General features: G+C 37.1%; 1 protein-coding gene across 4 annotated transcripts in view; it reads right to left on the bottom strand.

Moving 5' to 3' along the window:
• MACROD2 (mono-ADP ribosylhydrolase 2) overlaps window positions 1–14,191 on the bottom strand; it is a 2,106,080-nt gene that overhangs the window by 159,764 nt on the left and 1,932,125 nt on the right. For all 4 annotated transcript variants that reach the window (XM_074317443.1, XM_074317442.1, XM_074317444.1 and 1 more), the window contains exons 10-11: window positions 6,671–6,712; window positions 241–324 (exon numbers count right to left, since the gene is read on the bottom strand). In XM_074317443.1, the coding sequence (XP_074173544.1) occupies window positions 241–324; window positions 6,671–6,712 (126 nt within the window). The remainder of the gene's footprint in view (window positions 1–240; window positions 325–6,670; window positions 6,713–14,191) is intronic.

Raw genomic sequence — 14,191 nt, 5'->3', positions numbered from 1 at the left:
TTTTAAAATTTGGTTTTACCTTAACAAATTAAATTCAAATTTGATTTTTTTGTCCTGACATTCAGGGGAGAGTAAACATATTAGGAAAGGAAAAAAAAATTGTTTTGTGATTTTTGAATCCTTAGAAATATCTGAACATGATATTCAAATATTCACCTCCACTGATACACATAATTCAAAAATTAAAGAGAAATTTCTTTTCCTGGCATAATTTTTAAAGAAAGGAGGAACAGGGCTTACCTTCGCTAGAATCTTTTGAACATTCTGACTTCTTTGCTTTGCTTTTCTTGGGGGGTGGAGAGAGGCCTTTTGGCTCTAAGCCTTCTGAAAGTACAAAGATTTAAAACATTTTTATTTAAATATTTACTAGTGGGGTTCAACATCATGTTAGTTTAAAAATAGTTTTTTTTTTCCTTAATAAACCACACATACAATGAAGCCTAATTGCAGATTCATCTGTCAACATGGCCAAGCCAAAATAGCTGTGATTCTCCAATAAAAATGAACTTGAAGTTCAAGCTTAAAGATTTTTTTTTGCCACCATTAATGTGAAATAAAAATGTGAATTCTCATGTGCTTTTTTTTTTTTTTAATTAAAAATTCTCCATAAGGCGATGTCAAATTATTTTTTCTTCTGGAGAATTTAAAACTGCATGGATTAATTGACAGTTATCATTGTCTAAGTTCATCCTTAAAATTGCATTTTCAATCAAAAGGATGCCATCCTCTTGATGTCTGCAAACCTGTTCTCTCTATAGTGTTCCACAGGAATTTAACCCCCAAACTGAGATAAAATACTTACTATTTGTCTTCATTCACCTTTCCAGTAAAGCAACCATAACTTCTATCATAAGTCCTATCAGTTCTGCTCCAGAATATATCCCATGCTCATCTGCTGTGCTCATCCTTTGCAATCATCATCTTAGTGCCAACCAGCAGCATCTCCTACCTGGGTTACTATAATAACCTTTTGAATTCTAAATTGTAGCTTCTTAATCTCCCTGAAATCTATTCTCCATATAGTAGCCAGAGTTACCTTTTAAACACAAACCAGATCATGTTGCTCACCTATTTTAAAATGAAATAGCTCTTAGAATAAGATCCAAATCCAGTTTCATGGACCACAACAACACATTTGGGGCTCCACCTACTGCTCTAGCTTCATCTCCCACTTGCTCTTTGACTTCATTCCCTTGGTGTTCTTCATTCACTATTAGGCTGATTCCGGCCTCAAAATCTTTGCACTTTCTGCTCTTCTCCACAACCTCTGCTTATATTCATACGTCTACCCCCTTCTCACTTTTTAATCTCCGATCAAATTCAGCTCCCAAGAAAGGCCTACCTTGACCACCTAATCTGATGGGTCCCTGCAAAGGAAATCTCTCTTGAACACATCACTTTGTGTATCTGAAATTATCTTGTCCTTTTGTTCATTTCTTTATTGTATGTCTCTGTCCTCTACCCCACACCTGAGAATATAAATTCCATGAGAAAAGGGCATTTATCTTTCCTAATCTTTTTTGTATCCCTGGTACCTAGAGTGAATTGAGAATTTCATTTCAAATTCTGTTTTATTCCCCCTTCACCAGGCCTTTCTTTAAAGCCCAGATATAATGGTGTCTGTGCCTAATTCTCACTCTCTTAGCAGCTGTCACCTTATGCCAGGATTCTAAATTACATGACAGAGCTATGGCAACTCATTTTTCTTTTTCCATTTATTAAAAAAGGAAGAGAACACAAAATGCATCTGCTAGATTTGCTATTAAGAGTATTGGCATTATGGACCACAAAGGTTTTGGGGCATCAGTTTAGGCTTACTGTGGTTGCAAGTCTGTACATGTCAGGTCATTACCATAGCCAAGGGGAAAATTTTTGCCAATGACTACATTTGCAAGTCCCCTAAATTTCTGTCAGATGGATGTTGACCCTTCAGAATGGGTTCAGCAAAAACAGACATGAGATTCTTGGAAGAACTCACTGAGTACAGATGCTGGCCTCAAAGGGATTTGTAAAATGGGCAGAGTAACATTTGCAATCTCCTTGGGAAATTTCTAAGACTTTAACCCTACCATGTCTCTGAAATACATCGTCTGCAAATGGACCAAGAGTAGCTTTTCCAATGCTGGGAATTCATCTACAAACCAGCATTTCCTGAAAAACATTCTTAATTATTGATTTCCTACCTGTATAGGAATTCTAGGGGAATGGTTGAGTTTTAAAAAGACATATATTTGCCCACATTTTGAGATATTTACCCCCAAAGTACTAGTACTTCATTTTTTAAAAAGTTGTAGGATACTCCTTGGGTAGTCTGTGGGCATGGATACATGTCAATTATGAAGAGTCATCTATGATGTAAGTACAGCATCATTTCATGTAACCCATGGTGGCACTCAAATGAAAGTTACTGATACATATGGCTTCTACGCTCAGGTTTCTCCTAGTGGCTCATCAGGAACAACTCTTCCTTGTGGCCTGGGGAAGCTAAAGGAACATTCCTTAAAAGCACCCTATGCTTCTCCTTGACAGTGTATCTCATTATCCATGTTGCCTCTGTTTCTGGCAGAGATGGAAACCTGGATTTTTGCCATGAGCATGGTTTTGCCTTCTAAGGAACTCAGCTATGCTCCTGGCTTTCATGTGGTTGAGCTGCCATAGGTGGCTGTTGAATTTCTGTTCCTGCTGGTTCATATTGGGGCCCATTTCAACACTTCATGTTCTTGGAAATGAAAGGATATCGGGAGACATTTACTATGCTAGGGATAAAGAAACTGATTAAAGGACTTAAAGGAATCCCAGGCATTTAAGCCAGTCTGTTTCTACCAACTGCCATTGGGGCAGAGCCTCACCTTGACGATGACCTTGTTTAACACAACCTGAGATGTCTCTGCCTTTACTTTCCATTACAGTCTGGAGACAGGAGCACAAGAGTTAAGAATATGAGCTTTGGGATCAGACACATCTAGATTCTGCCTCTGTTATTTAAGCAAGGAATTAATCTCTCTTAAGCCTCAGATAATATTGTCCCTGCCTCCTAGAGTTGTTGCACATCTTAAATGAGTTCATGTATTTGAGTGATTGGCACAAGGTACAGACGCAATTAAAACAGGACTCAGCAGAGGTGCTGGGGCTGACTTGAGGCAGCTTGTATCACCTGATTGTACCTATCGCTCTCAACTCTGACATCCATTGACCTCATGTTTGGTAGGTTGAACAACACAATGGTAGGTGTATTTAAACCAAAGAAATCTGCAAACTCTTCAAACTGGGAGTCCTTCCACCCAGAGAGTCAGTTTACTAACACCTCAGTGGTTTTTGATATTCAAATTATTATACACTATCATTCACTAGCATTTTTTTGCTGGTTGATTCACCCAAGTAGCCATTCACTATTGTCAACTGCATTCTTAAAAATCCCTCCAGCATTTCTACTTCTGTGAGAAGATGTGATGCAAGGCAGAGGGAAGGCAAGAGTTAATGGTTTTGAGAGGCTAGTTCAGATCTGTCTTGAAGACCAAATTGCCTAAGTGTGAGATGGGAACCAAAGCCAGACTGCTTACCAATGTCTGGCAAGGCCAGCTGGTGCATGATGGAACAATCCAGCATAGAAATCCCCCATGATTTCAGTACTCAGATAATAGAAAATGGAGAGCAGCTTCCCAAGCCCATTCTGCCTGAGTGACAGCAACCTTGGCCATTGAGTGTGACTTGAACAGCTGCATCCAGCTGATAGAGAAAAAACCCCAAGGAAGCTTGATAGAACTAAAATCAGAAATGCTGATCCAATTAAAACCCCCAAACTTCAAGTGCTGACTCCAACCTTGTGGGTCCTGCATTAGCATTAATAATGATTCCCTTAAAATCACTCAGTGGTTTGGATAGCTAACTGCATTTCCTTAAGAAGTTAACTCCCTTTGTCTAGAAATGTGTGCTTATGGCATTTAGGCAAATGATCCTTAGCAAGATAAGGTCCTGTGTTGGCTAGCTGAAAAGGCAGTACTCCCCAAAGCTGGAGGATTTTCCAAGGATACTTCATGTGAGCAGGTTATCTGAGGATAGCAAATATTAACATTAAATTCATGGAATGTAATCCAAGATGGGGTGACCAATTAAAGTCTTTTTTCAACATATGGTTCTTTTAAATAATGAGACGTCCTACATGGGTATAGGAATTGACATTTTAATTGAAATTTTGTCTTGGGCTTTATGTTTTGCAAAAGGCTAGCACAGTTCTTGTCTTAGCTCAGATTGTCTCAGAAGTAGACACTGAGACAAAGGTTTGAATGTTAGTATTTAATTTGAGAGATTAACTCAGGAAGCACCAGAAGGGAGTAGGGAAGTGCGACAACAAAGGGAAAGCAGCCAACACTGGGTAAGCTAACGAGCAAGTTCAACTGTGGACAATTAGGGCTCAATTATACTGGGGACTTCTGGGCAATGATATAGAATCTTGCTGTCCAGTACCACATATTTCCCATGAGTACTTAAAATGTGGCTAGTCTGAATGGAGATATGAATGCAAAACACAAATTTCAAAAACTTAGTATGAAAAAAGTAAAATATCTGACATAATTTTTATATTGTTTATATGTTGAAATGATAATGTTTTACATACATTAGATTAATAGTTTCTTTTTACATTTTTCAATGTGACTACTAGAAAATCTGAGATTATACATAAGGCTCACATTTTTTTTTTTTTTTTTTTTAAGGCTCACATTTGAGGTTCACATTGTATTTCTAATGAACAGTGCTGGAATAGAGTATGCCTCCAATGTGTCCTGCAGGAGAACTGATCCATCAGTGGTTAAAGGATGCTCCAGAGAAATTAATTTCCTGGTATTATGAGTTTGCTTTCATCACCAGCAAAAAGCACTCATCTGAGAATCACCAGAACTTTCCTTAGAAAGCTGTCGGTATTGCAAAGCAACAGTGAGTATCAAGGAAATACAGACAGGGAACTGATAGCTCTTGTTAGCATCCCTCTTCCACCTCCGTCATCCCTGCTCCTGACTTTTAGATCCTCCCTCTACTTCTCATGTCCTCTGGATCCATTGACCTGGGGAGACCAAAGGAACTTTAGGAATCAGACATGTTCAGACTGAAGAAGAGTAGATAATAGCTGTGATCAGTGTTCCAATGAACTGTTATGAAGAAAAGGAACTAGTGTTATTTCTCCACAAAGACAGTGAGAGGTCAGGAGAGGGAGAGAGATTTAACTTTTAACAAGGAGAAGGACAATTTTAACTAAACCTCACCTAATGAGATTGGTTCCCTCAGAATTTAAAGAGTTCCCTGTTAATGGAGCGGCTCAGACTGAGGTTGACAGTGGTTTGTAGGGAGTTCTGACATTGAATAGGATGTTATGCAAAATGAGGACCTTTAAGATATCCATTTGCATTTTGAAACCTGATCCCATTTCCTTCCTAGAGTAGTGTAGTTGCTAAAATGGAGAATATGGAACTCTTATGCCATAGAATTAAGTCTTATACCCTTCCAATATCTGTTAGAATGAGAGAGAAAGAAACAATAATTTAGTAAGTGTTTACTATGGACCAAGAAACATTTCAGGTTTGATATAATTTAATTCCCCAAACAAGACTACATATACGGTGAGTTATTGCCCCCAGAGGTGTAAACTGAGGGTTACAGAGAAAAAAACTCTTGCCCAAAGTCAATACGTGATGGAGTTAGGATTGAATTCAGGCCTATTGATGCATGCATTAATTATCAGGCACATATTGAGTGGTTACCTTAGTCCAGAGTCTATGCTTTTAGCCACTAGATTTCTCTCACCAAACACTGGTCTTTCTTGAGGAGTTGGCAGGCATCTTAATTTCTGATAGTATGAGCAATATATCACATGTACAAAGTGTATTTTCCAAAAATAGTCACAGTAACATTTCAGGTCCTATATACTTTGCAGACCCCCCTGATCCCCATCAGGAGATTGAGTCTATTTTCTCTTCACCAAGTCTGGGTGGGCTTGATTGACTGTTTCAAAGAACAGAGTTGGATAAAAGTGATGCTAATCACATAAAGGGCTCAGCTCCCTCTGGCTCACTCACTCTCTCTAGAGAAACCACTTTGGAACCTGGACGCCATGCTGTGAGGAAGCCCACGTCACATAAGCAGGTCGTGCGTAGGTGATTCAGAACACTGCCCCAGCTAAGGACTGCCCGAGATAAGGTTTCAGTTGATAACCAGTTTCAATCACCAGCCAAACATGTGAGTGGGCAAATCTTCAAATGATTCCAGTCCCTAGATGTTGAGTCTTCCTGCTTAGGCCTCAGGCCTTGTGGAACAGGGTGATCAAATCACTTTTGCTGTATTTTGTCTGAATTCTTGACTCACTGAATATATGAGCATAAGAAGTGGGTGTTTTAGCCACTAAGTTTTGGGGGTGATTTGTTACACGACTCTACTGGTTACAACATCATATTTCATTTTTACCTTAGCTGTCAAGAAGCTCAGTGTCAAGTTTAATGTTTAAATGCACTAACCGTATTAGCCATAAGAGTTAGCACAACTACTTCTTTATTTTATGACTTGGGGATACATTTCTATTTTATTAACCTTATTTTGTCTGTTCTTTAAAAATATGAAGTGTGCATAAGCAACAAAAAGGATCCTTGCCCTTCCTCTAAGGACAAAATTATAAATTTAATACCTGCGTCTTCTTTCATGTCAACATCTTCTTCTTCGTTATCATCTATTAAAAAATAGAAAGCAACCAATAAAAATTCATATGGAAGCTACAAACACCTGAATTCTCCAATATGACTAATAAAAAAATCAAAGAAAAATAAAATTTAGTAAGAAAAAAGAGTGATAAATCATGGCATGCATTTTTATTGTCTTATATTATCATGCTAAATTAGGAGAAAGTATATACATTAGAGCACAATTTAACATCGAGGGTTTATATTTCCTTTAAAAATATTATACATTTATAACAAGCTATATATGCATAATTTTTGTTACAAAAGTTAGGCATAGACACATATGTCATTTCAATTCCTAAAAATAAAAATAAAAATAAAAATTTGAATGCCACATTTTTATTAAAGATATGTTTGCTTAGCTCAAGTACCTGAGAACAAAGGGCATCAATATTTGGTTGTAGATCAACATAATAACCAATCCCTGCACCATGAAAAATGCTAGTTTGCTACACATGCAAATCCAAACCTTTAACAACGTGCTTTGAAGTGTCCCCACCCTATTCCCATTTAACTCCCCTCATCTCATGTCCTAGTGCAACTGCTTTAACTGGACAAGGACATGTGTTTCCTCTGCACTATGGATGATATTTGCTTTTTTGAACTTTTGACATGTTGTCATCTCTTCTCCTTAAATATTCCTCATATCCAGGCGGTGCCAAACCCTGTCTGTCTCCATGTTTCCTCTTCTCTGCTCTCATATTGCAACCCAAATTCAGACTACTAGTGCCATTTTCCTTACCTATATTGTGTTTTCCTAACTGGTCCCCTCTTCTTCCCACTCCTGACTCCAATTCCATTTTTATGTAGCTACCAGATCAATCTTAAAATACAGCTTTGATCTGGTTCACAACCTATCAGTGTCTCTGCTTTGTCTAATGAGAAAATTCTACACTTTTTTGGGTCATACTCAAGGCCAACATATCTGTTTCCAACTACTTTTCTCAGTTTTACCAACCCTGTTCCACTCATGCTACCACCTACATGTGTGACAACACTCTTCTCTATTTTCTCAAGGGCTCCTTCAGCCTCCTCTACCTGCTTCAGTCTTGGAAGCAATGATGTTTTCCATTTCTATTCACACCCATCCTTTAAGGCTAATTTGAAGCTCCATGACATCTGCTCAACCCAAGTTTGAAGGATAAATCATGTTCTCTTTGTTGTACCTTATTTTTACTGTTATCTGAGTATGAACTTTAAGGACCTTTGGGTTTAGGTCTTCATACTGGCTCTTCTACCCATTTATTAAGCATATGATCTTGGAGAAGTTACCTAACCTTTAGTTTCAGGTTCATCAGCTATAAAGTGGGATAATAATACTGCTTCCTATATAGAGTTGCAAGGATTAGATGAGATAATGCCACATAAAGCACTAGGACAGCTATTGAAACAGCATTAAATGCTGAATATTAGCTATTGTTACCATCAAATCCCACAGTCTACTACTTATTAGCATATCTGTCTTCTGTACACTCATCTCTAGATCATAAATTCAGCAAAGATAAAGACCATGTCTTCTGTTCCTTTGTGTTCCCTGGCACCTAATGTAATTAAGTTTACACTAGACTCATTAAGGAAATTTCCACTGAATTAAGTTTTTGTTATTTCCTCTGTCACACCTACATATTAGGACATCATGTATCTATATGATGGTTTGAAAACTTTAGGGACTCGGTACAGCTTTACAACTTCCTCCTGGATGTGTTTATAATTTAGTCATAACTTAGACAAATTTATTGAATCTGGCACTCTTCTTAGTGTTAATTATAAACAATGCTTAGAGATATATTGGTCAGTGGAAATGGAAAATAAATTTAATTTGAGATTTTAGAAAAGGAATTCTTCATGGCAAAGTTAACTTTTAAAGAAGTAAAATTCCCTCCATTCAAATAAGTTAAAAACATTAGTGATTGTCTACACAATTTCTTTCTTTCATTCGTCCTATAAATGCAATTTGAGGAGGAAGGATACCTAGAATACAATTTTCTAACTAAATGTTTATCAAAATGTACAAAGCAAATTCCTCACAGATTCTTTCCTGGTCTTAATACTGTGTTCCCCCCAAAATAAGACCTAGCCAGACAATCAGCTCTAATGCATCTTTTGGAGCAAAAGTTAATATAAGACCCAGTCTTATTTTACTATAAGACTAGGTATAATATAATATAATGTAATGTAATGTAATGTAATGTAATGTAATGTAATGTAATGTAATGTAATGTAATGTAATATAATATAATACTGGGTCTTATATTAATTTTTGCTCCGAAAGACACATTAGAGCTGATTGTCCAGCTAGGTCTTATTTTGGGGAAAACATGGTATATTTAAACAGAATTGTATTCCAAACACCATCTAAAATCTCTCTGACAATGGACTCTCTAGAATCTCAGAATGGGGTGAAAAAGAGTTTCCACAATTTCTAGGGAAAGAGAAAGGAAGAGGATAAAGGAAGAGCCCAAGATCTCTTTGCTTGTCACCCATATACCCTTTAGTCCATCTGGCAAATGCTCATTGTTAACCTACTGTGTGCAAGGCTTTGTGTTTGGGGAAGTAGAAAACACCAGGGTGAATCAGACTCTTAAACAGTTGTCTAGAAATTTATCATTAGTAAGGATACTAAGACATGCAGATAACATCTGGTAGTGAGTAGTCAGTGCCATTACAAAAGGTGTCAGAGGAGGGATAGATGCTTCCCGTTGGGCTATTTGGAAGGGTTCTTAGAAAATGTGACATTAGAGCAGATATTTGGATTTTATAGACTGTACTGATAGTATGACCCCCAAAATGACCCGCATGTGTTGAAGGATCACTTGGTATTTTCATTCATTCATTCATTTCACTCATTTATTTTTATAGTGGTTAAGTGTATGTACAAGCTCTGGAATCAGACTGCTAGGGTTTGCTATTTATATATAGCTGTATAATCTTGTAAACCTATACGTCAGCTTCCTCATCTGGAAAACAGAGATCATCACAGTGCCTCTAGAGTTGGTAATACATGTAAAATGCTTATACAGTATGAGTATTCAATAAATAGCTGCTAGTGTTATGATGCCATTATTATACTACTTTTACTACATTTATTGACCCGCACCATGTGCCAGAACTTTGCAAGGTCCTGAAGATAAAGGTTGATAATTGCTTGTTCAAATAGCTCACAAAGAAATGGGTGATATGGAAAAGTAAAACAACAATCAGAACAGGAAGTAACAGATTCTCTGATGTAGATAAGCAAAGGTTCTGTCGGGGAAACAGAAAGGGGAAGCTAAGTAAGAGAAAAGGTCTGTGAAGGTTTTCTAAAGGAGGTGAGGCTTAAGCTGAATCCTACAGGGTGAGAATTAGCTAGGGAAGAAGAAAGGCTGCAGTAGATGGCCAGCAGATGTGGGTGCCCTGCCTACACTCCCTTGCTTCTTGACACTTCAGTGTTTGCCAGCCTAATACCCAGCCACCAGTCCTTGCGTTTTCTCTGGGTTGCTTGAGGCCACTCAAGAAATATCAGAGAATTTATCACCCCCACTCAGAGTGCATCCTTTCATAAATGACTGACAGGATTTGCATATAAGTACTCCAGCTCCCTTGCTTCTCAGGTGGGCTAATTCAGAAGCATGTTCTACACTGTCTCCCAGAGTCTCTCCCTTCCCAACTATGGAAATGAACCCCAGTTGTCCAGTGGTAATGGGCTTATAATTTAACCTTACTGCTTACCTTCACTTCCCTGTCTCACTTCCCCACTCCCCTGATGTTTCCTGGGATCATCTCCCTAATAAATGACTTCCACTTGAATTTTTGTTTCAGGTCTGCTTCTGGGGGAACTCAAACTCAGACAAGGAAAACTGCACTCCAGCAGAGCGAAAAGTGGCTGTGAAAACACATGGAAATGAGTAGTCAAGATGCTTTTAAGGAAATAAAACTAGCTATGAATGAGAGAAGAGCGAAATTCTAGGAGGAACTAAGGATAAAGTGATCTGTTCTGGCTGGATCACCCTTGCTGGGAATGATGGTTAATTTTATGTATCAACATGACTGGGTCATGGGGTGCCCAGACATTTGCCAAACATTTTCCTGGGTGTGTCCGTAAGGATGTTTCTGTTTGAAATTAACAATTAATCAATAGACTGAGTAAACCAAATTGCCTTCCCTTATGTAGATGGGCCTCATTCAATCAGTTTAAAGGTGACCCTCCCATCAGTAAGAAGAAACTCCTGTCAGACAACCTTTGTGCTGAGACATCGGATTTTTCCCACCTTTGGACTCAAACTGAAACAATGGCTCTTCCTGGGGCTTAAGCCTGAAGGTATTTGGACTGAAACTACACTGTTGGTTGGCTCTCCTGGTTCTTAGGCCTTCAGATTCCTACTGAAATTATGTTATTGGATCTCCTAAGTCTCCACATTGCCAATTGCAGATTTTGGGTCTTGTCAGCTTTCATAATTGTATAGCCAATTATTTATAATAAATCTTTTAGTATATATGTAATATATATACTGGTATAATACATATACCATTTCCCCAAAAAGAAGACCTAGCTGGACCATCAGCTCTAATGCATCTTTTGGAGCAAAAATTAATATAAGACCTGGTATTATATTATATTATACTATATAAGACCTGGTCTCATATTATAGTAAAATAAAGTATATACTGGGAGTGCCAAAAAAATGTATACAACTGGACACTTTGGTCAATATTGCTCAAGCAGTAGTTTGCCACAATCAGAATTGACTGGATGCTGACCGTAACCACTTTCAGTACGTCTTGTAATTGCAAAGGTCAAACGTCTTGTATTCATCTTTTGATATCGGTATATATACAGAGTTAATATGAAAGATTGAGTATTACAATTTTAATACAGTTTTTCTTTTTTAAAATGTGTATACATTTTTTTGGCACCCTCTGTATACACATATACATATATACATATATACTATTGGTTGTATTTTCTGTAGAATCCTGATTAATACACCAAGTTGAAACATTTAAATTTTATCCTGAAAATTAAACAACTTTAAGCAGAGGAATGATACACCATGTTTTGATCAACAACATTTTTCATAAAAGAAATTTACTTCTCTTTCGAAAATCTGCAAAACACATGCCTTAATATTTTGGTATTATTTATAAATGGATAGAGAATAATTTAAAATAATAATTCCACAATTCAAAATATAGTTTTGGGTGAACACTGGGTCTATTAAAATTATGTTATGAAATAATTTATAATGATAGGGAAAAAATGTTCATGATTTGTGATAGGTAACACACAGCAAGTTATAAGACTGTATTTGTTTTATGTTAGTTTTTTGTTTCATTTTTCATTTCAAAAGACTTGAAGGATAGACAACAAAATCTAATTTATCTCTGGACTATAGGACAGGAGATGGTTTGCATTTACTTCTTTTCAATTGTCTGATTTTATTACAAATTTGTACTACTTTTGTAATAAGAAGTTTATATATATATGTGTATATATATACATATATATATATATATATATATATATACATACATATATATATATAGTCACAATAATTGAAATACCTCCTTTTATATTGCATAAGAAATAAACATGGATATTTTAAAATTTATAATGCTTGTGAATATTTATTTACATTGTTATTCATTCTATTTGGAATTGGCCAATTACTATGTTGGCATACGACCAAACTAAGGCATAGAAAGGTTAAGCAGTTTGTGCAAAGTCACACAGTTCTAAGATGGTTGTAACAGGAATAGAAACTATTTCTTGTGATGACAAACCCAGTGGTTTTCTCCCTACACACAGATGTTTTGACCATGTATTGAGCTCTTCATGAGTTGTTGGTTACCTTTTTCAGATCTTAACCATCCTTGTCACCAATACTACCTTCAAACGTTGTCTTCTTATCATTGTGCTGACATGACAAGACGAGAGAAAATCTTGGCGGATCACTGCACCCTGTGCTTCATTATTGTTCTTGGAAAACTTATAATTGAGGAGCAAGTAAGAGAGGAAATAAAGAGGACATGAGGCTGTGCCATATGGTTGAAGGCACAAGGCACAATCTCTTTTCAGAAGCTCCAGCACTAACTATTACTGCAAATAGGCAATATGTGGCTGGGTGTTTTTGTTTGTTTGTTTGTTTGTTTTTGAGAAAGTCTAGCTTCAAGCAATTGTCCATAATTTCAGGATTGCTATAGGAAGAAGCATTACGTAGTAGAAAAGCTTTGGAATATATCACCCCAATAAATTTAATTAAAAAAAAAAATACCCAAGTGTGTGACTTTGGGCAATTTACTGAGCTTTCTTCAGTCTCTGTTCATATCTATCCCAATAAAAGTGGATGATGAACCTATGCCATAGGGTTATTGTTGGGCTGAATTAATCCTTCTTAAATATAGGGTCTGTCATTTTACCATTCCAGTCAAAGACTTACTCTTAGCACCAACTGCTACTTACGTGGTGATGAGTGTCACCACTTCTCAGTTAGAGATTCACCAATTGGACATAAGCACACTGATTTCACAAATCCTTCTATCTGAACTGCCCTTCGTCCTCTATGTCACCTACATAACATTTGGCATCATTTCTCTGCTCTTGCTCATCCTTTAAAGATTACTGCCAGTGCAACATTGTTCATGAAATGTACTCTAACTGCCCTGATCCTCATATACATTTGACTGAATTCCTGGGTACTGTGACCGTACCAGTGCTATACTTGATCATTTGCGAATACTGTCTTCCAACTGATCTACATGATACTTGTCTCTCAGCTATATTGTAAGAAATATACCTTAAATGCAGCAGTGATGAAAGCCTTGGGCACACAGTAGGTATATAATAAATTATTTGTTTTTTGATGGGCAGAAAGATAATGAATGATGGTGGATGAGAGAAACTTGCAGAATCATTGAGAGGGGGGATGAAGAAGAGGTAATGTGACTACTTTCTCTTGCTAACTTTTAAAGAGTAGATCCAGGTAAAATTTTTTTAAAGTATGAGGTCTGACCATTAAGCTCGCGAATTCATCCTAGAAAAAGTGCTAACTACCTCATTGCTGAATATCACTATGGTAACCTTCGAAGTACTCCCCTTGGGAAGCTATGCACCAATGCCAGTGCCTAGTCCGCCCTTCAAAGGAATTTTGGAACTCTTTTTTTGGAATGGCCATCACAACTGACATCATATTACCCTTGATGTCCTGAATGTCATCAAAATGTCTTCCTTTCAATATTACCTTTATCTTCGGGTAAAAAAAGAAGTTTTTGGGAGCAAGATCAGGTGAGTAGGGAGGGTGTTCCAATACAGTTATTTGTTTACTGGCTAAAAACCCTCACAGGCAGTGCCCTGTGAGATGGTGCATTGTCGTGATGCAAGAGTCATGAATTGTTGGCAAAAAGTTCAGGTGGTCTAACTTTTTCACATAGCCTTTTAAGCACTTCTAAATAGTAAACTTGGTTAACTGTTTGTCCAGTTGGTACAAATTCCT

This window comes from Rhinolophus sinicus, linkage group LG13, assembly GCF_036562045.2.
Source record: "Rhinolophus sinicus isolate RSC01 linkage group LG13, ASM3656204v1, whole genome shotgun sequence".
Taxonomy (NCBI): domain Eukaryota; kingdom Metazoa; phylum Chordata; class Mammalia; order Chiroptera; family Rhinolophidae; genus Rhinolophus; species Rhinolophus sinicus.
The sequence above is the reverse complement of the archived record's forward strand: the minus strand, read 5'-3'. Positions and strand labels throughout refer to the sequence as shown.